This window comes from Molossus molossus, unplaced genomic scaffold (genome assembly GCF_014108415.1).
Source record: "Molossus molossus isolate mMolMol1 unplaced genomic scaffold, mMolMol1.p scaffold_m16_p_1, whole genome shotgun sequence".
Taxonomy (NCBI): domain Eukaryota; kingdom Metazoa; phylum Chordata; class Mammalia; order Chiroptera; family Molossidae; genus Molossus; species Molossus molossus.
The window spans coordinates 194,528,075-194,556,051 of NW_023425344.1; the positions used below are offsets into that span (position 1 = coordinate 194,528,075).

Here is a 27,977-nt window from a genome sequence, read left to right on the forward strand (position 1 = left end):
GGTTTGATTCCCGGTTGGGGTTGTGCAGGAGGCAACCAATCTATGTGTCTTTCTCACACTGATGTTTCTCTCTCTCTGCCCCTCCCCCCACTTACACTCTATCTGAAAATCAATGAAAAACATATCCTTGGGTGAGGGTTGAAAAAAAAAGAAAATATGTATATTGAATTTGTCTATATTCAAAAGAGAATGCATTAATTAAATAAAAGCATTCTTTGCTCACGAAAAGTTCAGAGGACACTAATATTTTTTAAATACTCTTTAGGCCTGGCCAGTGTGGCTCAGTGGTTGAGCATTGACCCATGCACCATGAGGTTGAAGTTCAATTCCTGGTCAGGGCACATGCCCAGGTTGTGGGCCAAACCCCTAGTGGGGGCCATGGAGGAGGCGACCAATTGATGTTCTTTCTCACTGATGTTTCTATCTCTCTCTCCCTCTCCCTTCCTCTCTTTCTGAAACTCAATAAAAAAAGAAAAAATTAAAATGCTCTTTAGAGATGCTGAGAAAATAGAAAAAACTGTATGTGTATTTGCAGGTGATGCCACTGTGAGTTGGGTGTATCTCTGTATGCCTCATATTGATCCAAACCAGGTAAAAATACTATTTGGTTTTAAAATGATATATAGAGTTTTGTTTTGTTTTTTGCATTTACCTTCCGATAGAGTGGGAGGGAGAGAGGGAGGAAGAGAGAGAGAGAAACATCGATGTGAGAGAGACACATTGTGTGGCTGCCACCCACACAACGCCAAAGAGGGCTGGGGACAAACTGCAACCGAGGTACATGCCCTTAAGCGGGAACTGAACCCGGGTCCCTCTGGACTGCAGGCCGACACTCTAACTGCTGAGCCAAACTGCCAAGGTGATATATAGAGTTATTTTAAAAATACTTCCAAATAATTAATTCATTTAGCAAGTATTTTTTCTTTAGAATGTTTAAAGGCCTTGTTCCATTGCCTTCTAGCTTCCAGTGTTGTTGTTAAACAATGGATGTCATTTAGTTTTCAGTCCTGTGTATTTGTCCTGTTTTGTGTTCTCTCTGGAATCTTGAAGGTCTTCTCTTTGTCTGCTGTATGCTCAAAATTCCTGGTCACATGGTTTGGTATGGGTCTATTCTTGTTCAATGTGGTGAGCTATTGGTGAACCCATTTAATTTGGTAACTCGTGTACTTTAGTTTTGGGAATTTTTTTTAGATTATTTCACTGGTGACTTCCCTCCTTTCCCCCCCTCACCTCTCTTTTTGGAGCCCCTCTTGTTTGGATGTTGATCCCCCAGAAGCGGTCTTCTCTGTTTTTTTGCTCTGCTTTCTAGGAAATTTTCTTAACTTTCCTACCACTCCTCTCCCCATTTATACTTTCCTGTCTTCACTTCTAAATGCTCTAAATGCCTCACATGACAGTGGCTTCCCTCAAATGTCTGATAATCCTGGTTGTCTGCTCTATACTTAAGAATAGGGCAACAAAATGAGGTTTTGTCAGCTATCAACATACCCGTGGAGTGATTGGTTTGAGCTATTAAGTGGGGAACTGCCATGTCAGTATCTTCAGGTCTTTCCTCTTGGGTTGATCAGGTTCTACATGGAACAATCTTCTAATCTCCTCCTTGGAAGCTGGAAACCTAGGAGCCAGGTTGGTAAAGGTACCTGGAGGCCTCAGAATCCAGTATACAAATGTTCGTTTAATCTCCTACCCCTTAGAGACTGCCTGCTTTACTAGAGAATATGTTTGCAGTACTTTACCTAGATAGGAGGGAGGCATTTATTTGCCTGACTACATGGGGTTGTGAAGGGACTCTGGGGATCTGATTGCTTCTTAAACAGATTTGCAAAGGATTCTTACAGTACTCCCCTCTTTCCCCACATCCCTTTAAGAGCAACTGGTTATGTGTCTTTTGGTGACTAGTTAAGGCTAGTTATAGCTTTTGGTGAGCCTATAGTGTATATGCATTTGGTGATTGATTTACCTCATTGCTGCCGTAAGAGTTAGTTTTGTTAGTGTACTACTTCTTTTTATTTTTTTATTTTTTATTACTTTTGTACTTTTCCAGCTAAAAGTCTTCTCAGATTTTGTTGCCATCGTCTCCTCTTTGCATCGCCATGCTTTTAATCCTTAAAAAGTCATTTTATGACATGACATGGTATACTGGATTTACTTTAACTTAACATGGAGGTAGAAAAGGAACAGTAACGCCCTGGCCAGGTTGGCTGCCTGATTAGAGCATGGGCCTATGGGCACAAGGGCCGAGGGTTCGATTTCTTGTCAAGGGCCCCAGGTACAATCCCCTGATCGAGGTCAGGGGTCGTGGTGGGAGGCAGCCAATTAATGTGTCTCTCTCACGTCTGTGTTTCTCTCTCTCCCTCCCCTCCACTGGCTCGAAAAAAATCAATGGAGCCCTGACTGGTTTGGCTCAGTGGTCAGAGTGTCAGCCCTCGTACCGGAGAGACCCAGGTTCGGTTCCCGCTAGAGGCACGTGCTTCAATTGTAGTTTGTTTTCGGCCCTGGTGGGGTCGTGTGGGTGGCAACCAGTCGATGTGTGTCTCTCTCACATCGATGTTTCTCTCTCTTTTCCTCCCTCCTGCTCTGTCTGAACATAAACGGAAAAAGTGTCCTCGGGCGAGAATTAAAAAAAAAAAAAAAAAAGAATGGAAAAATATCCTTGGGTGAGGATTAACAAAAAATAAAGGAAAAGCGGGAGTAAGACACAAGAGTCCATACTTACTAAGTAGATGGAGGTTCTTAATATTACCCCACCTTTAAAAAAAATTAATCCTCATCAGAAGGTATGTTTTAGAGAGAGGAAGAGAGACAGCAGTGTGAGAGGGAAACATGAATCAGTTGCTGTGTACACACCCTGACCAAGGGATTGAACCCACAACCTAAGAATGTGCCTGACTGGAATAGAACCCGAAAACTTTTGGTGTATGAGATGATGCTCTAACCAGCTGAGCTAACTGGCCAGGGCAACTCTGTCTACCTTTTAAAATAGGTTTGAAAATTCCCATAATAAAACCATTTTAGCCCTGGCGGGTTTGGCTCAGCGGTTAGAGTGTCAGCAGCAGACCAGAAAGGCCTGGGTTTGGTTCCCACTAAGGGCATGTACCTCAGTTGCAGTTTGTCCCCAGCCCCAGTAGGAGTCGTGTGGGTGGCCACCAGTAGATGTGTCTCTCACAAGGATGTTTCTCTCTCTCTTTTCCTCCCTCTCTCCCTCCCACTCTATCTAAAGATAAAGCAAAAAAAAATATTTTTTAAAATCCCTCTACTACCTAGAAATGTAAAACTGTTCATTTTTCAACAAATATTATTGATCATCCACTAAATATGAGGCACTATTCCAAAATACACACAGGAATATGGAAAAGGGAGATTATTATTCATTGAACTTGATCAACTATACTGCGTTTTTAAAAATTAAAATGTGTGGCTCTCTAAGTTTGATGTTTTAGAGTGTTTGACAGTTTTTTTCTTTTTCTGACCTCTGAATTTATCTTGATTTTCACATAAATGTATGCTTTTATGAAATATTAAAGAAGGAACCCTAAAGGGAAAAAGACATTAGATATAAGATGAAGCATTAGGGAATATCTCCTCAAATCTGAAAATAGCATTCAAACAAGCTATTTTATGGCTTGAATACTAAATGACACTAGCAAGGAATAGAGAACTCTTTTTATCTATTAACATAGAGAAAAGGCAAAATCTATACCAGAAAATCCCACAAAGGTAAGGGATTCTTGTTGGCTGATAGGAGAGAATGAGGAGAGTAGACTGTTGATGACTAGTAGAATCTTGGCTTTTTAGTTCATCAGTAATGGGAGTACCATAAATTGAAGGTCATACTTCTTATTAAACTAATTGTTACATATCCCCAAGGGGATAGCTGTGGTGGAAAAAATGCATGGATTCCTAACTGCTCTCCAAAGGAGCAGGGAGTACAAGGGAGTACATTAACCATCTACTTTGGTTCTAAGTGGATAAGACTAAGAGGCCAGTCACTTCATCTAGATAGCAACTTGCCACTTGACTTGATTAGCTCTGTTCTCTCCCCTCCTCCACCTTCTCTTTCTCTGAACTTTCTAGAATACTTGCCTTTTAAACAAGAGATCAAGGTCAAGTCAGTCTCCTAAGGAAGCAAAGCCCATTGCTTTGGATACTTTTCCTTTGGCCTATAAAGGTTTCTCTGGGCAACTCAGGTCTCCCTGACAAAACTGTGTGTGTATTTTGAGTGTAGAGTGAAGGGTTGAGGGGGTCTCTTAGAAAGTAAGGACTGAAACAATGCTGACAGAACTCCTGTGTCTGCTGAATGGTAGGCTAAGGTAAATGGACTAAAGTCTATCAAATTATAACTTTCTTGAGGGCAGGGTGGGTTTGAGACTCTCTTCCTCACAGCATTTAGCACTATGCCTTGCATATAAGAATTGCTAATTAAATAGTGATTTGTTGATGTTGATTAACTTACACTATAGAAACAGTACTATTAATTATCATTGAATTTGTATTACTGGTTGTTTCTCTCTGAGCTTTTCAATAAAGCCTTCTGGCTCCATCTAGCATAGTCAGCAAAGGCCCACAAATAAGTCACAAGTGACACAAAACTTCAGTTTTATACTCTTTTTTAATCTTTCATGTATGTCAGGAATATTATAAGAAATCCATTGGTGGGAATGATATTCCCCTATTAAAATTGATACATACAAAGATAACAGTGTAGCATGAAAAATAATCATGTTATAATGTCATACGATTGATAGATCTAATTCCAACCCTCCCTCTTTAAGTGTCTATTATGTTAGGTGCATGTTACAGACAGATGCATGGAAGTCCCAGCCCTCAAGTAGTATACAAACTAATGAGGAAAATAAAGTATAAAATGGTATAGCCCATAATAGCTATGAAAAGTTCACTATTCAGTCCCTCGAAGAAGTGAGGGAGCCCCCATGATTGAGGGTCTGGACAGACAGCTATTTCTTCCTCTTAATTAGTTGTATGAGAAGGACCAGAGGAAACTGGCTTTCATTTTCTCTTGAAAACAGCATAAATCCATCAGATGGGATAACATACTTTTCCCATTTCCCAAGACTTCTCTGAGCCCTCAAATCTTACCACTGGAGAAAAAGAAAAAAAAAAAAATCTTATCACTGGCATAGGGCCTTAAAAGTTTGTCAGACTTCCCGTCTGATGACTAGCCATTGGGCCTATATTGCTTACAACACAGTAGATTACAAATAACAGAAAACTCTAACCCTGTTGGTTTAATCAATGAACAGACCTGGGTTCAGAAGCTGTTTGATCAGAAGCTCAAAAACACCACCAAAGATCGCATTTTTGTCTGCCTAGGCTTTCTCCATGTCTGCTTTATTTTAACCAGGCTGGACCTTGTGGATGGAAGATGGCTGCCCACAGTCCAGGGGCTCCTAGACTCCCCCCCCCCCCCTAGAACATGCTGCTAACATTTTTCAATTTTTTTTTTTTTTAATGAACCTCGATTTTTGCTACATGCAGGTTGCCTCTGAAGCTGTCTTGGGCTATGAAACAAACAAACAAATAAAAACTTTCCTAGAAGTCCCCAGCAAATCACTCTTCTCAGTGGCCCAAATTGTGTCATGCCTGTTGCTGACCAGTTACTGTAGCAAGGAATGGGTTTATTTAAGTTGGCATTTATTAACTTGCTTATACTGGAACCATATATTCCAGTACACAGCCAGGGCAGGGATGTGACCCTAATGGGGAGGGGGGTGTTTACCTAGGTAAGGAGGAGTGTATATAGGGGAGGCTACCACAGGATCTGGCGCAAGGTCCAGGGTGTAGCCATTGACGTCATGGAAATCCCTACCCGGAGCTACAATTGCCTTCTCCCGCTGGACAGCTCCGGTTGTAATAAAATACGGTAACTGGTAACTGCATATTTGCAGGGAATCTACCTCCTTGTTTCCCTGTTGGTCTGGGCTCCAATGACTCCTTCTTGTCATGATTGTTAGTTACTCTCAAGGCATTGGCTGCTTCCTTCAGTTTGCTACTTCGGATGTCTCCCTTCTTCACAGTTTCTCCTCCCTGGCTCTTACTAGTCTTTACTGCACTCACTGGCCCCAAAGAGTGAAAACACTGGCTGCCATTAAAGAAAACCTTACTTCCATCTCCGAATCAAAGGAATTGAGGTTTACTTATTTTGTCTTCTTTCTATTCCGTTAGGGGAGTCTTCAGGCCAAGTTCAGAACTTGCGTCAAGATAGTGGCTGTGCGACAGAATCTCCCTGGGTCAAATGATGGGACTGGCTTGTTCCATTTCCAAGAACTCGTCTCGTTGTGCAGTTTGGTGGCCCCGAATGGGATTCGAGTGGGAAGAGACGACTGTAGATATGGGGGCTTGAATGGGTGTAGTATTTGGGAACCTGCAGCCCACGCAGCTTTGTGTGGTTTGAGTGAGGTTTTTGCTCCTTCGGTCTTCCGCTCAGCAACAAATTTGACCAACCGCACCTGCTCCAAGTGCGGACAGAGGTGGCCGGGTGTCCCTTCCCCACGCATGCACCTTTTGTGCCCAGCGGGGCGCAGCCTCCCAGGGCTGGAACCTCTCGGCCCCGTCGAGCGCGGGTTCCAGCGTCCATCGCGGTTCGCTCCGCAACGGCAGCCTCCAGGGTTCTGCGTCCTCGGGCTGGGTGGCCAGGGCAGAGGATCCAGATGGGCCCGCAGGGGCGTCTCCGCCGCTGCGCTCCGGGGCCCGAGGCAGGAGCGGGACCAGCTGGAGGAGGCGCCACGGAGCCTGCCGCCCCGCTCCCGGGGGCCCGGAGGTGGCGTTCTCAGCGGGCCGCCCGGCCCTGCTTCGCGGGGTGCCTGCGCGCGTCTCCCGCCCCTCCCCGCCAGCCTGACTCCGGCCCGCCTCACCCCACCGCGGGCTTTGTCCACCGGCCGCGCGGCCGCCCCTCCCCGTTCCCGCCGGCTCCTCCCCGCCCCCTCCCGGCTGGCCCCACTTCCTCGGCGCCGGCGGCGGGAGCGGGCCGGGGACGAAGGGGTTAAGCCGGGGCTCTTCCCGGCGCGGAGGGATCCGGAGCCGAGCCGAGCGCGGTGCTGAGGCCGCCTCAGCGAAAAAAATGTCCGCCTGAGGAGACCCACAAGTTCTATTCGGGGGGACCGCCAGCCCGCCCCGGGGAGGAAGGGGCGGCCAGGCCCGAGAGCCGCCTCCCCCGCCCGGATCCGAGAGCTCGCGCGGGGCAAAGTGAACCGAGCCGCCGGGCGGTGCAAGGGGAAGCCAGAGCCCGCTCTCCTGGCCAAAGTGAACTTTAATCGGGGTGGTTGGATGCGGAGACGGGGCGGCAGGTAATTGCGGGCAGGCGAACGGGAGGGGGACGCCGTGGCGGGGCTGCGGGGCGCCGCCGCGTCCCTGCCAGAGCGGAGGCGTCCCCGGCCCGCACCCCAACTCCGCGCCCCTTTGTACACAGCGAATCCGGGGTCCCCTCCAAGTTGGGGAGCGGAGTGGGGGCGCAGGAGAGAGTCGCGGGCGGCCAGGCCCGCGGGCGGCGCGCTCGGCCTGCGCGCCCCATTCGGTTCTCGGCTCGGGCTCCGGGGCGCGCGGGAGAGCGGGCTGCTTCGGCCGCCGAGCCAAGCTCATTGTTCGGCAGGTCCGGGGCCGGCCGGCCGCGGGCAGGGCAGCAAAAGTGGGAGGAGGCCGAGCCGGGGGAGGAGGACGCCGGGCGAGAGCGAGACTAGTTGTCGGTGTTTCTGTTTTCTTTCTAAAAACGCCCCTTGGACGCTCGGGGGTGCTTTGCGACCCTCTGGGCCCGCCGGGGATGTCCGGGAGGCGGCGGCCGCAGACACGGGCCTGCGAGCGGCGCGGTCCCTGCAACTTGTCAGTTCTATTGTTGCCGAGCCTGTGAGTCACTTCGCATCTCCCCGCGCCGCCGCTCGGCTCGCTGGACGCCCAAACGCCCCTGGCGACCCCGGCCCGGGCCCCGCGCGCCGAGCCCCCGGCGGCGGCGCGGGGCAGGGGGCGCCGCGGAGGGAAAAGAGACCGGCTCGGAAACTTGCGGGAGCGGCGGTGAGTTGCGGGAGCCGCTGCGTCGCTCCCGGGCCGCGCCGAGGAACGCGTGGATTCGCGGACCCGGCGAGGGCTCGCGGCTCTCCCGCCCCCTGCCCGCGCGGAGAGCGGAATGAGTTGGATATTGAGAGTCAGCCCCGCGCTCTTCCTCTTCCTCTAAGCCCCTCTCCATCCCCGCGGTGGTCTCTCACTGAACCCGGTTCTTCCTCTACCTTAGGACCTTCTAGAAGTGGCACAAGATGAATCCTCAGCAGCAGCGCATGGCCGCTATAGGGACCGACAAGGAGCTGAGCGACCTGCTGGACTTCAGTGCGGTATGAGAGCTTTCTGCGGCATCTTGGGGTTCTGCTGAGGTTTACAGAAAAGAAAGAAAGGAGGTGGGGGAAAGCGATGTGGAGAAGAGGCAGTGTGAACTCCCTTTGGTTTGAGCAGTTCTCAGGGCTGGAGTCCAGCTCCCCCAAGTTGGACACCTGAACTTTGATGTAATGTCTAGACTTGCAGATTTAAAACTTTATTGCCAAAGGGGTCATTTGTTTTAACCAGTTAAAGGGAAAACAATGTAATCATGAGCTTTGGTTGAGTCACCCTCTGACCCTGATGATTATTAGGGATTTTGACCTTAATATGAAAAAAGAAAATAATTTTTTCTTCCACACTCCTAACCATTTCTCTCCCCAAGGTGTGGTATATGAAAGATGTCATTTACAAGAAAGTCAGTTAAGGGCTAGAATTTCCAGCCTTTTAAGCTGAGTACGTTTATAATACATATATATATATATATATATATATACACACACACACACATATATGTGTATGTATATGTATTTGCATTTTTATATGTAGAAAATAACTGTGACTTAAAACTATCTACTGAAAACAAACAGTCCACTGTCCTTTTTTCTAATGGGTTGAATTCCTTTATTAACTACTGTTAAAGAGTCAGGACCAATACCTACTTTATAAAACTTATGTGGATCCTTAGTGCATGTAGTGGTTTCATTGGCTATGATGCTGACTGTGTGTATTAAATTGTAATGTAAATGTAATGAGATTAAATTAGTTACAAAGTGAAGATCATGGATAAGAATTGCCTATTTAAACTAAATAATCTTAGAATCTCTCATTTAAGTGACTAGTTTTGCAGGACAGACTATAACCAGTATTTCCAAGTAGTGTTAGGGAATAGTATCACTCAGTGAATTTGGCTTTTTGGGTGTGAATGTGCATTTCCAATTGTATTTTAACTTCCTTCTGAAATATAATAACTAACTGATGACTCTTGGTTTGCAAAGAGTCTAGAAGAATTTCAGACTAAGAGATACTTTTGGGTTATTTTGCAGATGTTTTCCCCACCTGTTAATAGTGGGAAAACCAGACCAACAACACTGGGAAGCAGTCAGTTCAGTGGATCAGGTAAGATGATGTCTAAAATCAGAAACTATTATTTTGATGTTGCCATATAGTTTAGTAGAATATAAAGTATTTTAATGTCTTTCTTCATGCCATTCTTTAGTGTCTTGTTAAAATTATAAGTAAAAACAGAAAAAAATATAATTGTAAATAAAAACCAAGCCCCAAATGTGGGCTGTTGGCTATTAAGGATCTACTGACATTTTACTAAGTATTTCATTGAGGATTTAGAATTATTCTCTTTTCTTTGAGTTTTTAAATTGAATATTGTCTTGTTTGAGTACAAGGGATTATATCATGCCTCTATATTTAGAAAAGTACCAGAAGAAAATGCACTGTGGTCCATGTGTGGTCTTTTAAAAAATGTTCATTTAAATATTTATTTTTAAATTTTGCTTAATTTTCCATCCATTAGCATTATTAAATCCTGGGTTCTAAAGAATTGGTAAAATAATATTTGATATATGTACATGAAAAGTAGAATTGAGTCAAGCAATAATTAGTAAGATATTTATTTTAAAAGACGGTCATTCCCTTAGAAGTCTGCAGCAAATTAACAGTCTTGTGGATGGTTATTTAAAATGTTAATGGAATAAAAGTTACAAATAAATGAATAGGAGATTTATTTTCAAATGACACCTATTAAGTGACTGAATTCTGCCCTACATTCAGATTACATTAGGATAATATTTAAAGTAAGTTACATTAGATTCCTATTCCTACACTAGTGCTGTCCTCTTTAAATTTACCTTCTGTATGTTTATAACTACTCTGCTCCATTAACATTTATCCCATATTTCTTAAGTATGCATTTTTTCTAACTTACTTAAAACTCATAATTAAAAAAAAAAAAAAAAAATCCCAGAAGCAAGGTCCATTCTAGTGTACAAAAGCTATAATTTTCTGTTTCACTTAAATTTATTCATTGGTGCTCAGAGGCACATGAAAACAAGAACAAAAACAAACAAAAACTAAAGCTATGACAGTATCATCTTAAGAAAACCAGCTGTCAAATCTCTGGGCTGAAACTCGGTAATTCCTCTTTGACCAGTACTTTTATTTCCCCTAGTAAAGTGATAGTTATTTCTTAAGATACTGTGAAAGCAAAGCATGAGAAAGGAAGATTAAATTAGTAATCATTTTACCACTTTATAGTTTTTAAAATTTCTACTTAAAAAAATCATACAATAACTTAATTTACTAGAATTCATTTTTAATGAATCGCAGCTTATGTGGAAAATAATATGTCATTTAACATTTTAAATTAAGTAAAATAAAAGCACTTTGGATTGTAAATCTCCTAAGGCTAATATTATCTTTAATAAAAAGGATATAATAAAATGTCAGCCAAACCCCTAGCTCTTCTCCCACCTCCTTCCTTTTACTGGCAATCATTTGAAAATTGTCACTTTTTGGGGAGAGCAGAGAACATTATTAGTTAATGTAGAAGAAGGCTGTATTTCTTTTCTTCACTGTTGTTTTGAGTATGTCTCAATTTTTGCAACTAATAATTCATTCTCAATAACTTTCAAATTTACTTTGTCAATACATAGTAGATGCTTAGTATATTTCATTAATGAATAGTGATATATTGCTGTTTCAGGCTGTTAGTTCCAGCTTGAATTGTGGAAAATATGTTTAATTGACATTCATTGATATCATTGACATGGACTTCAGAAACTTGCTATTAGAAATACTTTCTGTTTTTAGAATAAGGGCAATTAATTTTTTCATTTTTAAAAATTAAGGTGTGATTTTTTTTGTAGTCTGAAATGAAAAAGTATGTGAACTTGGTGTGTATTACAAACATGGCATTGGAGAAGTTGTAGGTCCTTCTCTCTGTTGCTTGCACTTTATGAAAATATATTTTTTTTTTACATTGTAGAAGTGGTTATAGTATTTGATTCTTTGGAGTAGGAAATGTTTAGTTTTAAAACTGTTAGGCTTTTTATTTATCCATTGAAAGTTTGAATTTAAACACCTGTATTTAGTGGGCATAGTAATTTTTATCTGTATAGCTTGTTTTAAATCTAGAAAAAAACATTTTAAAGCTGTGACCTTTAATAATTAGTTTTGGGGAAGGGAAAATGCCATGTGATTATTTTATATCAAACATATACTGGTAGACATGGTTTTCCTGTAGTAATTTCTTGTCTTGAAATGTTTGAAAGAAATTGGTATAGCAGTATTATTTTATTTATATATTTTGTTGATATTTCAGTAATCTTCTGTCTTGATATCAAAGGATATGTAACACATCGTAATGCCTGTTTGTTTGCAGTTTATGAGGATCTAAAGATCTGACTTTCCTTCTGAAGAGCTGACTTAAAGATTAGAGTTTTCTTGTCTTTGGAGTAATGTTTATAAAACCCTAAACCTTTTGCCTCATGAAAACTATTATTGTTCAGTATTATTTTCTGTCTTGATTATTTGTCCTTTTTAGGATGACTTAATTTCACAGTGGGATTTTTCTTGAGAAATAATGTATAATACTTTTGGAATTTTTAAAAACTGAAAACACATAATATATGCTAGAGTATGTAATGTTATTTTAAAAATCTTATTCCTAAAGCAAAACAAGCAACTCATGTGATAGCTGATACTTCAAAAGTCATTATGGAAAAGATGAATGTATATTATTTACTATTATTTGTCTTGAGGAGTCTGTTAAAATGCCATTTTTTCATCAAGGTGTTAATTTTCCTTGCCTGATAAGACTGAATTTGTCTGCATGGTATGACAGAGTCTATGAGATGCTCTTAACAGTGACCTAGAGAGAGGTGTTTCTGTAGGAGTTAAAGGTGAGACACTGTATAAGAGGAAAGCTTATTGAAAAGATTGACAAGATGGAAATAGTTTAGGGGTTTAAATCCACTGTCCCCTCAACTTTAGGGTTTGAGTATATAGAACTAAATTGTGATATGTACTGGGTTTAATTTTTAGTAGTTTAATGTTTATGTGTTATCTGAAAATTTTCCTTTGTTAGTTTTTGAATCCAAGGAATTAAGGTGTTGGGAGGAAGTGGGATATATTCGTTATGTAAGCCATATTGAGTCTCTCTGTCTCTGAAATTTCTATCTAGAATGTTATTTTAACTAGCAAATAAAGCTTTACTTTTCCTTATTCAATAAGACTTTTATAACAGTTCTTGCCCAAGATTTTTGGAAATAATTGTAAGAACTATTTTCTAGTCCTTAAATTTTAAAAGGTGGACAGTTTTTCATTTGTTAGTTACTGATTTTTGAAACTGTTGCTATAGTGCCAGAAAAATAAATTCTCATTAAATTGCTCTTCAGTACATTTTTTTATTGAATTAATTTTTTTGTAGATTCATATGCAGTTGTAAGAAACAATATCAGAGATCCCATATATACTTACCAAGTTTCCCACAAATGGTGACAATTTGCAACACTATAGAACAATATTACACCTAGGTTACTGATAGTGATACAGTCACAATAAAAAACAGTTCCACAAGGATTCCTGTGTTTCCCTTCTAGGACTGCATCTACTTCTAAAGTAATTTAAAAAAATCTATGGTAAGATTAATAAATATCTACTCACCATGTTAAACATGGAGTAAGCTTTTCAAATTGCCTATACCATTATTTGAAAATATTTTTAAAAAATCAAGAAAGCAAACCAAAATTTACCAATGTAACTGATCTGTAATATAAGTAGGAATGGTAATTTAAATTAGTGTGGAAACTAGGTTTGGCCTTTATACGCTGTAAGGTATTTTAAGGTTATAAGTAGGGTGTGGTTCATATTGTGTACCTAACAGTGTTGAAATTTATAACTATAGTGTGTAGTAATACACACTTGTTCAAATTTAGTGCTTTTATTTGGGTACTTTCTTCAAGTTGTAGTGGTGAATGAAGTAACTGCAGAGTCAGCAGGCATGTGAGGAAAAATACAATATTTTAGGATAAATATTGTCTGCTGTTAAGTGGCTCATTTAAGGTAAAAGTTAAGTAGCAAAGAAGTCTTTCGAGAAAATCTGTAAATGAAAAAACAAACTTGGAAAACAAAAAAATTACAAGATAATAACCATGAGTATTGTGTGCTTTTTGGAATATTTCCTGTAGTATTCCTTAAGGAATCATTGACTTATAATGGGTTGGAAAAACAATTTGATTGAATCACAGTATTTTACAGACTTGTTTATTATATACAGTGTGGTATGCCTATAATTAATTTTTTTAAAATTTTCATTAACAATTTAAATACCAGTTTAACTTTCTTTTAGGCTACTGTTCTTTGCTATATCTTTTTCTTTGAGTTATTGAGTAATTCCCTTGGAATAGGAAGATTAAGATGAAGATACTGGATCTTAAATATAAACACAGTTGTTTTCACACTTCAGTTTAATGGGGTCATTTAGAATAATCTCTTATGAAAGCCAGCTAGTCTTTCTGTTCTTTAACAATTGGCAATCAATGCTGGAATGTGTGTTGTCAGACTTGGATAACTCTTGCCATAAGAGAATAAAGTAATAGTATTAGAAAGGGTCTTCTGGGGGGGAAAAATGCTATTTCTGGACAGTGTGTGAGATACCTTTAAAAAATTTAATAGGACTGCTTTTGGATAACATTTGAATATATTATTTGGATGGAATGTTGAGATTACAAATCTTATGCTTTTGCATTTAGAGAATAAAATGAGAAGATAAATATTTAAATATGTCAGTTCAAAAGACTAACGAATGACTCTGCTTTGTTAAATAGTTAAGCCATATTTATCTCGGATCTATCAGTTAACTGTATATTTATTTAGTATCTACTTTGTGTAGCCTACTATTCCAGTAGCTTTTGAAAAGGTGGAAAATAGACACAGACACAGACCAAAAAAAGGGGAGGCATTTCATTATCTGGGTAGAAAGATATAGTGTAAAATTGTGAGTTAGACTAACTTTTGTAACATAAGAAATGTCAACAATTATTCATTAATGTAGTTTAAATTGAGTCCATAAGAATAAGAATGTGCTGAGGAGTCAGGCATCTCGCCTAAGGAAAACTCATAGATGTTTAATTTAGAGTTGATTTTTGAAGATATGGGAAATGAATAACGAAAGAGAAGAACTGGCCTCCTAGATATGGAATAGCATGAAAAGAGACCCCAAAATGGGAATTTGGCTTGTTCCAAGGGCCTATAACATTCAAGAAAAGAGAAGCTGGTTTTTATTGATCACTGTTCTTGTATTCCTAGAGGAAATCATATGTATTATCTGAAGCCTGACTGCATGGGTTCAAATACAGTAATTGCCACTTAATCGCTGGGTGATTTTGGGTAAATTACTTAACCTCTCTGTGCTTCTGTTTCTTAATCTGTAAACTTAAACTAATAATAGTAGCTATCCTCAGAGTTGTTATGAATGTTGACTGAGTTAATACAGATAAAGCTCTAAGAACAGTGCCTGGCCCATAGCGAGCTATGGTGGAGTGAATTGTTAGTGGTGAGGCAGTAGAATAAGGAAAGCATTTATTTATTCAGGAGGCCATTGTGCTAATCTAGGTACAAGCCGCTGAAGGTTTGGACTCGGTATTAATATAGGAAGTAGGAAGGAGAACTACCAGAAGAAAAGGATTGACAGATTTGAAGGATTGGATTTATGTAGGTAAGAGAAATGTGACCCAAGGTTGCAGTTCTGGTGTGATTGGAGGATGGTGGTGCTGGAGGAAGTAAAGGTGCTGAATTGTTTTGAGCATTTTAAAATTTACACGACCTAGGTCTTTCCTGGCTAATTTGGGGACTGATGACCAATGAGTGCAGGGAGAGGAGTTAAATAAAGATGTTGGTTTTTTAAAAACCTCAGCTCTTTTCTGCTTATAAAATTAATACATAGGTATTATTTAAAAGAAAGTTAGAGAACCAGAAAAAGCAACAAGGGAAAAAACACCACCTATTATTTCACCATTCAGAGAAAATTATGTTTTATTTCCTTTTAGTCTTTATTTTTCCTGTTAGTCCTATGTTTACAAAGTTGAGAGCTTCATGATGGTTTCATTTTATGTCCTGCTTTTTTTGTTTGTTTGTTAATCCTTACCTTAAGATATTTTTCCATTGATTTTTGGAAAGGAGGGAGAAAGAGAAACATCAATGTGAGACAGAGAGACATTGATTAGTTGTCTCCTGAATGACCCCCACCAGGGTTGGGTATCAGACCCGAAACTGAAGTACATGCCCTTGACCAGGAATCAAACCTGGGACCCTTTGGTCCATGGGCTGACACTCTAACTGCTGGCCAAACCGGCCAGGGCTTATGTCCTGCTTTTTAAATTTCACTTAATATTGTGAGTATTTTCTCATGTTTTTAAAGATTCTTTATGAACTTGTTTTAAAATTGTTGTATATTACATGGAATAGACATAGTCTAGCTTATCAAATCAGTTCTCTTACTGCGTGAAATACAGGGATTTTGTTTATTTGCTTTTTGTTATCAAAGATGTAATAGTGAATACCTTTTTTACATACATATATTTTTATCCTTTGGATGTCCTTTGGATAGGAGATATAGATTTTGGGTTTTTATATTTGGCCCTACAAGTTATAATTAAAACTAAGTGAGTGAATGAATACCCTTAGGGAAATGAACTCAGAGGGAGATAAATTATCAGACCAAAGATTGATGTTAATGGTGGAGTTAGGTATGTAAAATTAGTGACTTTGGTTGATTATTTAATGTAAAAATACAAGTTTTTATTAGTATATGACTGGAGTATATGATGGGATGTAGTATAGATTTGTATATAAATGGTTATGCATGACTGGGGAGAATTCCTGTTATTCTTTCACCTGTGTTTATTGAAATAGAGTGGAATCTAATTGGAGTGTGTCAGAGAGAGAGCACTTGATTCTTGAATTTTTATAAGAGAAAGAATGTAGTGCAGTGGCAAAAATTGGGCTTAGGAGTCAGACCGCTGGATTGGAATCATTGCTTTGTGACTTGCTAGCCCGGTGGCACCCTTTTAAGTAATAGTAGTGATCATATTAATTGTTATTAATAATAATAATTATAACTAGCATTGTAGTCAGTGTTTATTGAACTATTATTATATGCTAGGCACTATGCTAAGCAATTTACAGGCATTCTCTCATTTTACTTTGAATAAAATGAGATGTTTCCTGGTTGGAGTGGGGTTCGGGGAGGTGTGAGAAAATGCTGCCACTAGAGCAACATGTCAGAGTTGCTTTTTAGTGCCATAAACTTATATATATATATTGTTAAAAGTCTAAAAAGAAGTCAGGCAGAAGAGTAGTTTTGAAAGGTCATCAGACATCTTAGAACATTACCTTTTATTTTTGTAGTTGATTTCTTAATACTGTATTGTTGTAGAGTAGATATTGTAGAGTGCAGAATAACGAGCAGAAATATGTACACCTTTTGAAAACCCCCTCCCAAGCTTAGACATAAGCACTTGGATGTAGTGTTTTCTCAATATTCTCTCCCCAGCTACTTGACATTCTTTTTGGAATGAGGTGTAGTCTCAGTAAATAAATAAAATAAAAATTGCATGACCTGAGAGGATAGAATAGTTGGGAGACGGGTTGGAGAGAATGTTAAGAGTTTCTAGGGTAGAGCTTCTCCCCTTTTTTCTTAATGGTAGAGGAGAAGGAACATAAACTCCCCTGGTAGCCTGAAGCAATACATTACAAGTGAGCAGAAGAAATCTTACAAATTCATGTCATTTTCCTTTTTACTCCCCAGCACAAACATATTTGTTGTAATATAAATATGTTTTAATTAATCACTGAGTAAAACTGAAGTTCTAGCAAGATGCATTGTACTTAGCTATGGCATTGCCTTCCTCCTGTTTTGCATTGTATTTTTGGTGTTAAGGGCCAGAGTGGAGTGGGATGCAGGCCTATACTGTCTTTTCCTTAGTGAGTAGCCCAGCTCTTGAAGCATATTCTTCAGGTAGCTTTATTCTTGGATCATTTCTTCCCACAGAAGTCTATGGAAAGAGATCATTACTGTAGGGGGAAAATGGTTTTGGTAGGGAGGAAATTATTACTCTATAAACTGAAGCACAGAGAGATTTGTTAGTAATGTAACTGTCATTTGAGCCTGTCTTCTGTTTATAGGTACACCATCCTGTAATTCCTTAGCATACCCATAACTTGAGAAGAAAATGTATATTTTTACAGGGAGAGCTTTGGTTTTTTTGTTCCATGCTTAAAATGTGCTTTAATAAAGACCACGGTGAGTCATCCAAGCTACTGTAAGCTGATTGGGGACTTAAAGATCACACAGAAATGAAAACAAATTAGGGATCATTACTAATTTTTATTGCATTGGGTAGTGACTCAAGGATGAAACCTTCAAAATGAAATAATAAAACAGTATGAAATAAGATGCAGGACCAAAAAAATAACGCTTTTTTTTTTTTTTTTTTAAACAACCACACTGCCATATTTTAGGTTGTTAAAAATGGAGAAAGTTTGCCTAAGATGCCATTTTGTCAGATCTATTTTAGGTGTTAGGAAGGTGCCTGAATTTGAACTGAAGGAGTCTTTGAATTCACTTACTTAAAGGACCCGGAGGCAGCCTTGCTCAGCAGTTGTTGGTTTATTTTTTTCTGGTGGTGTTGCCAGTGAGCAGTTGTGAGGCTTTAAAATGAGCAGGATCAACTCATGATTACTGTTCCACGACTTCATTGGTGGTTAATGTAGAGAACACAGGTTGAACTGTGAATATGATCGTGCAGCTCCAGTCAATGAGCAGATGTGCTGCTGTCCTCAGCAAGACTTGAGTAGCGGTGGGACCACAGGGATCCCTCCTAGGAGAGAGTTAGTCATCAAGCTTCTCAGCCCTTGAGGCATATGTTGTTTTGAGGTTATTGGGGGTAAAGAAAAGGTTAGCTGTGCCACTAGAAAGGAAAATATGGGTAGGCTCACTTTGAACTTAGGGCAGAAGCATGATTTGGCCACAAGTTAGAGAATATCAGTTTGTATGGGCACTCATAGATCATGGGTGAAAATCTTTAAGTTCTCCTGAGTATCAGGTCCTCATCATTTTTTTGCTATTTGGAAACCCTACTATATCTAGCTGACTTTGTCATCTGTCAGAGGCCCTTTGCCTATCAGCTTGGCATTGACATGTTAAGGTTTTGGAAATGTTTTTCAATGTTGGTCTCAATTTGGAATAAAATTAACGGGGAAAGTTACAGGTGGCTTGAATTGATTATGCCTTTCTAACTGGACAAGAAATTAGATCCATTTCAAGACTATACTAAATATCCTACCTGTCTTTTATCTAAGCATCAGCTAGTTCTTTTTGTTCTAGGAGATAGCATCGTTTATTTATTATATAGTAAGACCACCTTTTCTCTGCCAAAGGGCAACAATCCTTGATCTGCAGTTTGGAAATCCATAAAGGTCTGAATCAAAATTTTTGCTTTAAATTCAACATAAACTATTTTAATGGCAAAATCCAGTATTATCTGAAGGGAGGCCATTGACGTTCTCTATTTTTCTAGTTACTGTATGGTTACCAGGTGCTGGGGGTGATTTGTTTTATATATATATATATATATCTGTATTTGCTTTTATAAAATCTGAAAAACTGGGTTCTAAAACCCACCGGATCCCATGTATTTCCGAAAAGGTATTATAGGCCTTTCTCTTTGTGTGTGCCTCCCAGGTATTGTTTTCAACTCAGAATTAGTTCTATTTTGGACTGAAAATCTGTTTTAGAGATTTTACTACTTTAAATACAGAAAAAAATGTGGACTTATTAATATAAAGGAAATTCTTGGAATGTAGGCTTTTTAGGCTGAGGTTTGTGCTTTGAATAGTTTGTCCAATACATTGATTTAGGGACTCGATTTCTATTTTGAGGAGGGACAAGCTTTTTCATCTTTTGGGCCATGGAAGGAAGGTACTGATATTTCCCTGGTCAGTTTGCCTGGAAATTTTCAGGATGCTAACAGGAGATATATTTACACATATATATAAAGCTAAATAAAAATAATTATTTACATACACACACACAAACTAGCATTATATGATCACCTCTAAAAGGAAGCCTTAATTCTGACCATACCCAATTTTAGCTGCTGCCTGATAGCAAACAGAGAAGAGAATTCTACCCAGCAATCTTCATGAAGAAAAGGAGGAGCTAAGGTATGGTTCTATAGGGGACAGACTACAAAAACTAGTCTTTGGTAATTTTATTCCTTTCTTTTATATACGTTAAAAGTTTTCATAGATTAGTAGCATAGTGTTTATTCCTGCATTATACTCAGTAAAGGGATCTTCATTAAAAACAAATTATGATTGTAATGAGTGTATGAAAATTCCCTCAGGGGTCTGTCATTGACTTACTCCCACTACTGTTTAATATAAACTATGCATAATATAAACTATGCAAGTAGCAATGATGTGAGGTGAAATAAAATAATTTGTTATTGCCCTGGCCAGTTTGGCTCAGCGGTTAGACCGTTCGGTTCCCGCTAAGGGCACATACCTCAGTTGCAGTTTGTCCCTGGCCCTGGTTGGGGTCGTGTGGGTGGCAACCAGTTGATGTGTCTCTCTCACATCGATGTTTCTCCCCCCCCCCCCCCCCCCGCCCTGCTCTATCTGAAGATAAATGCAAAAATGTCTTCGGGTGAGGATAAAAAAATAATTTGTGTTTACTTGTTTTAGAGGCAGGCCAGTAGGCCATTCTGACTTGTATGGTTGCCTTGCAAACCTGTGCCCTGTACTGTTCCCAGTGTTACTGTCTAAAGAACTGGGATACAGTGTTGAATAGTTAAATCCACTTAAAGTGTGAAGGAGTTTGAGATGCTCTGCTGTAGGAACACAACACAGGCCATACAGCCAGCTTCTCTCCTGCCTTCATAGTTATATAACCTCTCTTGTCAAGTTTAAAGAGTAGGCTCTGAGTTTGACACTGGAGGCTTGCTGAACTAATTGTGTAGCAGTAGGGCTTTGCCCAGTGAATGATTGGGGGAGGGGAGAAGCCTTGTTGTTTAAAAAAAAAAATCAATAATGATAACAGTACTTTATAAATATTTACTCATGTGTTATTTACTTCATAATTCTTGTAGGACGTTGGTAACTGTTCATTTTACAGAGGAAATAGAAAAATCAACAGTGATATACATTTCCCTGTGGTTTCTCATTGCCCCTCAGAAGTAGCAAACTGATCAGTTGTAGTTGCACCTGCACTGATACCAATCTACACCAGGGCATGGTTTGTCTTGAAGAGGAATTTAATATCTCTAGAAATCTTTAAAATTTGTTGTTGTAACAGGAGGCTTAAGTGGTGTAATGCTGATACTCTCCAAAGAAAGACCTTTAAGATTTATTTATTTTTATTAAAAAGAAAATGGAATTATCAAAAGCCTCCATAAAATAAAACTGTTTTTAGTATTGCAAGATATTAAATATAAACAATTTCAACCTGAAATGTTTTTAGGAGAGTGTAATTCTTTTTATGTGTGGTCTTCTCTTACTGTTCAGCTGTCATCAGACTCTGTGCCTTGGGAAGAAGATGAAATTTGATAGATGTGTAAGATATTGGAATATTCACATTTATTATTTAGTTGAGGCTATATAAAAGAATGGTTGCTTCACAGTGTGAAAAATTCTTTATTTTCACTTCTACTTTTCAAAGATATAGTGTTTATTTTGATAGAAAGGTAAGTAAAAGCAGGTGAATAATAGTTATTCCAAAGGTAGTTTAAAAATGTTGTTAAAATTTAATTCTGGCAACAAAACTTTCAGTGCATTAAAATGAAAAGACTTATGCTAACTTTTATAATATTGAGAGGGGACCAATTAGTCCATTTTGTAGTTTTATTTATTTAAAATTAGACTGGGCTTCATTATGTTGAAGTGCACCTGTAGGTAGGTATTAGAGCTCTTACTAACTCACTGTTTTATTTGTCTATGTAGAGTTGTTTGTTAAGGTGGCGGAGAATAGAGAGAGACACATTCTGGTATAGTGGAAAGGAGGGGTTTGGAGTCACAAAGTTTTGGTTCAGTGTTGGTATTATCATTTATTAGATTTATGTTAATGTCTTTGAGTCTTGTTTGTCTTATGTCTAAAATGAGGATAATAAAAATACTGCCTTAAGGGGTTGTGATAGTGATCAAGGTAAGTAATTTTTAAGGAAATTCTTTCTAAAATGTGGAAGTTTATGGTTTTGCACAAATATTAGTTGACTTATGTTAGGTGCATAACAACTTTTGAAGGGATGCCAAGCTTCCAAATATATATGGAGAAAGTGACTCTGTGCAAAACTCATACATTTCAGTTACATAGAGTTAATGAAGATGAAGTCAGGCAATTGAGAGGAATGATAACCCAAGGGACTCCTTTACAGTAGTTAACTCTCAAAATCTTAGAATTCTTTAGGTGAGTTTTTTCTCTTTTTGGTTAGATGGGGGAAAGTTAAATCGATAAAGTAAAAGAATATGTATTTTCATACATATTCTTTATTAGAATTCTGTTAATTATATCCCAAACCATAGAGCCCCTAAATTAGTTCTCTTGAGCCCTTTATTCTCAGCTTGTTTTAAATGCTTGTTGAGGATCTGTTGTAGTGCAGGGTTAACCTCAGGCTTCTGTAGGTGCAACAGCTGAATAGTTCTTAGGAGTAGTCTGCTTTTGCTTTGTTTGATGTGCAGTAATCTGAACAAAATTTTAGTGTCAATAAGAGTCAACCTTTTAAAGATTTAAAAGTACAGGATGTGGTGGCCTTGGTATACTCACTCCTGAGTGTGGATGAGATGGTATAAGGATGAAGTCAGGAAATGCAAGTGGAACTCCCATGTTCTGTATAGGCAGGCAAAGTTGATTTGGTCTTATCCATAAGTGACAAGGTATCAGAGCTTGGGACTGTCTGCTAATGCCACTGTTTCTGGGTTCTTTGTTATTAGAGAAGTTGAGGGCTCCCCCAGTTCCCCAAACTGCCGTTTGGCATTTAGTGTCCTTGTCTGGGTAAATAAAACACCTGGCTCACCTTTTATTGCAAAATATTAGGGTTTTCCCTGACGTTTGTATGTTTATGGGATTGTATTGTTTACAGGTTTCCTTTTTATTGTGAAGAAGGAAATCAGCAAATCCAAATTTCATGAAAGCTAGAGTCAGTAGAGCTATTGGTATGGCTTTGATGGAGGTCTGTGGACATCCGGGCTCTGTAGGAGCTATTTGCTGATTGTTCTTCAGGATAAGACAATAACTGGGTGAGAAGGGTTATAGGATGATTTAACAGTCACTCTGGGGGCTTCATCTCTGGGTTTCCCATTATAATAATTGCTAATGCTTTCTTGAAAGTTTTATTTTAAATTACAATGATGTGAGAGTAGATTGTAGGTGAAAAAGCAAAACTAAGGACCTTGGGGATGGATAGCAAGAGTTCAAAATATAACTTCTAAGAATCCTGGGACCAGGTAAAGTAGCTTATTTTTCTTTCAGAGGTAGTTGATGACTTCTGCATTCCTGCTACCATCTCTGTAATTTGTTACTTCACCGCTGGTCATGTCAGTAGTCTCCTTACTTGGGTTCCTTGCTGCCAGTTATTCTCTTTTCCAGTCTGCCTTCATCTGCTCCGGAGCCATAAGAAAATATGACAGACTGAGTGGTTTAAACAAGCAATTTGTTTTCTAACAGTTCTGAAGGCTGGAAGTCAGGCATCAGGGTATCAGCGTGGTTAGGTTCTGGTGTTGACTGTTCTGGCTTGCAGATGGCAGCTGCCTTCTTGCTGTGTTCTCCCATAATCTTGCCTTGGAGTGTGAGCTAGAGCAAGTTGGGGAAGAGATAACTCTTTGGTGTCTCATTTTGTAAGGGCACTAATTTCTTCACAAGGACCCTATTCTGATGACGTCATCTAACCCTAATTACCTCCCAAAGGCTTCACCTCCAAATACCTGCTTCAGAAGATGAATTTTGTGGGAACACAGAAGTTTAGTCCATAACACAATCCTTCTCATATTTTAAAAATATTCTTCCTCCTGTGATTTGTCTCAGAGTCTATATTTGTTCTCTATTGGCTATCAAAACAATCAGAAGTCTCACCTTGGTATTTAAGTTCTTTAATAATCTGATAGGAATTTAGGTTACCCCATTTAACATTTACTGCTTCCCAGTGTGAATTGTATGATTCAGTCACACTGGTGTTTTTACCTGACCTTCTAATCTAGTTATTCTTTTACCCCAAACTGGAATACCTTCTTGTAATCCTTGTGCCATTTGAACCCCCTGTCATTTTGAAATCTTTTCTAGCCGTTAGGTCATAAATGTAAAAATGTTGCCTCTAGATATTTTAAGGACTCTTGGTAAAGGAAAGTATGAGTTCTTTTTTGCTCCTGAAGGCAAAGCTAAGGTCATTATGGCAGTTATGGCCAGTAGACTTTGAGTACAACCAGTTATTATAGCTGGACAGCCTCAAAAGTTTAAAAGAAGACTAAAGCTTACTTCTGATGAATATTGAACAAAGGATTTCTGTTTATAGGGGTTCTACTCTGTGACTTCCTAGTTCTTTTAACCCCCAAATTCTTTAGAATACTGTCATCTTTTAAAAATTATATGTATATTAGCCAGATTATAGCTCTCTAAAAGCAAAGATAGTGCTTTACACTTGTTTTTCCGCAAAACACTATTATTTTGAGGTCAGCAGACACCTGATGGACTATTTTTAGGTTTGGAGAATGTGTGGTAGGTTGATGGAAAGATTAAATCCCTTAAATTAAATTTTCTAGATTAAATTTCCTAAGTGTCATTTATCTTTTCTAGCATCAGCTGCATGGTTAGACTTTAAGGAAGCACTGAACTTGTGTGGATTAACTGACTGGAAACCTGAGGTGTTCATTTATTAGAATAAAGAAGTTCTACCTGTTTTCTTATTTCTTCTGAAAAGATTTTAGCCCATCCCAGACTCCACATTTAAACATCAAGGATGAACAAAAAGTGGCCAAGCGGTTAAAGCCATTGAGGTGGTGTGTGCATACAGCTGCCTCGACCGAACCACAGCCAGCCCTGGCTTCGGAAAGCAAAGAGAAGTGATACTTTCATAGTTTTCTTTTCACAGGGTATGTGTTACTTTTGTTCTTTAGTAATGTTAGATTGTGGGGAGAAGGGCTTGTCTGATTCTGGGATTGATTGGGTAGAGGACCTCTGTTGTGTAAGGGCCCTTAACAACTATTTTATCATAGTCTGGAAATCAGTAGATGGCCAAAACTTTGCATGTGCTGCTTTTCCTAAAACAACCCCGATTTTTGCCAGATGGATTGAGCCATGGAAGAGAGGTTGCATGATCAAGCATTAGAGTGGACGTGGGGAAACATCCATTAAGAGCAGAAAAAGATGATTATATTTTAATGGAACTGAGTCTGTTCACCTGGTTAATTTGTAATAGAAAGGTGAACTGTCACCTTTTACTTAATGCCTCTAAATTGCATTCAGTTTTGGGGCCAAAGCTGTTTTTGTCGACTGTAGAAAATATGTTGGTTTTGTACTTTGAAATTGGGCCGCAGATATAGACATGATGTTTTTGGCAGCTGTATCATTTATTCATTCATTCATTCGATTAGGAATTGAACTGACCATTCTGATGTAATTTGGAGCTAAAATATTACCCTACTACATGGAATTTGGAAAAATCTTGTTTTAAGGGAAACAGTTGAAGGTTAAGGAGTTTTGTCAGGAGAGATCTAGGACTGTATTAAGCTGGAGATGTGATCTGGATGATAAAGATGATAAAAATTCTCATCTCAGTAATCTACCTCAACAGAAATTCTCCATTGTAAGCTTCTCACTCACTTAAAGCAACTTTATTTGAGCTGTTGGCTATTGGACTGCTCTTTTATATGTCTCAGTTGTCATATAGCTTACCTATGAAATGTGTGTAAGATACTTTCTTGTGTAGTCCATAGAGTGGATTTTTATTTCAAATAACTTTCATTGCTTATAAAACCTACAGGTTTCTGCCCTGGCCAGTTTGGCTCAGCAGTTAGAGCATTGGCCTGCGGTCCAGAGAGACCCAGGTTTGGTTCCCGCTAGGGGCACGTACCTCGGTTGCAGTGTGTCCCCGGTCCTGGTTGGGTTGTGTGGGTGGCAGCCACTCGATGTGTCCCTTTCACGTTGGTGTTTCTCTCTCTCTCTCCCCCCTTCTTCTTCTCCCTCCCTCCTACTCTATCTGAACAAAAAATGGAAAAATGTTCTTGGGTGAGGATAAAAAAAGAAAACCTCCAGATTTCTGAGATGCCACCGTTATAGACTTAAGGTCGATTTTAGGTTCTCTGAAAGTGCCCTTTTGCTCCCTATGAAAGAAGCAGGTTTGGATATATTCAGTGAGTCTAAACTGAGATAATTGGTATTTTTATTATTTGAATGGAATCTTTGTATTTTTGAATTCTGTGAAACAAAGCTGTGTTTGTAAATACATTTCAAAAATATAAAAGACAATTTTTGGTGAAGATGTTAACTGAATAGCAAGAAAGTTCAGAAAAAGGAGCTTTTGTTAACACTTAATAATAATCTAACTGTTTTCATTGGCTTTTTCATTGATGTTTAAAGAGTACCTGATTTTTAGAGCTTTTTGTATTGAAAATAATCCTTAGATTGTGTTGTGGTAGGAAAATATTTTTTTGGTATCCAATATCCTATAATAGTTTGTGATTTTCAACCATTGTCTTGGTTTAGAAGAATGTATCATAAGCAATGTACTTCAGTGTAAAAATAGTCTTGGGAAACTCCAGGAAAGTATTTGTTTAGTGCTCTAATATAAGATGAACAAGTTACTATGGTGTTGGACCAGTAGAAGAAATACTTTGGTTTGGCTCATCTGGTTTGGGTATAAATAAACGGTGTAAAAGTGCTTAGGCAAAATTCAAAGTGAGTCTTTAGATTTATAAAATAAAGTTGTTGATTTTGTGTTCCCCTCCGATTCCTTCTTATTTTAAGGACTTTTGTTGGCATTCTAATGAAGTTCTCTGTTCATCAGAGAACTATTATTTCTAGAAGAAGTGTGTTTTATCTATTTGTAGTGTGGTTTTCACCAACCTCTTAGGCCACTCAGGAGGGAAGTGTTAAATTTTAAATTAATTTAGAAACCCTCTATGTAAGTGACTGAAAAGGTTTACTTTTATTAACTACTTTTGAAAAATTATAAAAATACAAGCCGAAGCTAAGAAAAACTAAAGAAGTTCTTCTGGTCATTCCTTCCTAGTCCCCATTCCCACTCCCTTGGCAGAGATTTACACTAAGATTCTTTTCAAAGTTTTGCATGCATATGTAAATGATGAGTAGCTTTTTTGTTGTTGTTGTTGAACACTAGGGAGCCTTAGTTCTTCAATTTAACCTTTTCCCTTGCCAAGAGAGAGAATATAGGGGATCACTAGTAAAGGGTTTTCTTGAGCCCATATTGATTTCAGTAGGATATTTGATTTCTTAAAATATGTGTAAAGATTTGACCTGTTGTAGCCCTGGCCGGTTTGGCTCAGCGGTTAGAGCGTTGGCCTGCAGTCCAGAGAGACCCACTAAGGGCATGTACCTCTGTTGCAGTTTGTCCCCGGCCCTGGTTGGGTTGTGAGGGTGGCAGCCACTCGATGTGTGCCTTTCACATCAATGTTTCTCTCTCTCTCTCTCTTCTTCTTTCTCCCTCCTACTCTATCTGAACAACAACAACAAAAAAAATGTCCTCAGGTGAGGATAAAAAAAAAATGATTTGACCTGTTATATAAAATCACATAATTGTACAACACATATGTCTTAATGAAGCTAAAGGACATGAAAACATTAGCATTTGTTGACAGTCTTAAGATTTCAGTTTCACCAACTTAATTGTTCTCCCCTTTAGAAAAGCACAAAAATGAGGTTTTTTTTTGTAATAGGAAGCATTCAATAAAATACTAATTCCTTATGTATAGGCCCTGAGCACAGGGCACACTTTTACATTAATTGTTTAACATAATCTTCACGATAACTTTTTGAGGCAGGTTCAGTTTTACTCCCATTTTTGCAGGTGAGGAAATGCAGGCTTTAGGTAGTCTGCCCAACACAGCTTTGAAGTGGCCGAATCAGGTGTGAAAGCCGACTCATACAGTTATGCAGCATTAGCTAATTATTCAGATTGTTTTAAAAACCTAATATCCCATATTCAAATATCACAGTTATTTTATTTTATTTTTGTATCCTCACCCGAGGACATTTTTTTTGTTTTTTTTGTTCAGGTAGAGTGGGAGGGAGAGAGAGAGAGAGAGAGAAACATTGACGTTAAAGGGATACATCGAGTGGTTGCCACCCGCACAACCCAACCAGGTCCAGGGACAAACTGCAACCGAGGTACATGTCCTTAGTGGGAACCGAACCCGGGTCTCTCTGGACTGCAGGCCAACATTCTAACTGCTGAGCCAAACTGGCCAGGGCCAAATATCACAGTTATTTAATATAAAATTTTGGTGAAGTAATCATTGTTAAAATGTGTGTAATGGAAGGATTTGCTCTTCCCCATCCCAAACTCAGCAATATAGTAGTATCATCTGGGGAGCTTTTAACAAATACCTATTCCTGGATCCCCCCACCCAAGATATTCCTG

At 39.1% G+C, this 27,977-nt stretch overlaps 1 protein-coding gene across 7 annotated transcripts in view; it reads left to right on the forward strand.

Moving 5' to 3' along the window:
- The first annotated feature begins 7,040 nt into the window (after positions 1-7,040).
- TCF12 (transcription factor 12) overlaps positions 7,041-27,977 on the forward strand; it is a 355,331-nt gene continuing 334,394 nt past the window's right edge. For 4 of the 7 annotated variants that reach the window (XM_036241005.1, XM_036241022.1, XM_036241038.1 and 1 more), the window contains exons 1-3: positions 7,041-7,304; positions 8,240-8,336; positions 9,363-9,435. In XM_036241005.1, the coding sequence (XP_036096898.1) occupies positions 8,262-8,336; positions 9,363-9,435 (148 nt within the window). In that variant the 5' untranslated portion in view covers positions 7,041-7,304; positions 8,240-8,261. Of the gene's footprint in view, positions 7,305-8,239; positions 8,337-9,362; positions 9,436-27,977 lie in introns of those variants that run through there. The other 3 variants (XM_036240996.1, XM_036241013.1, XM_036241030.1) reach the window with 3 other exon arrangements.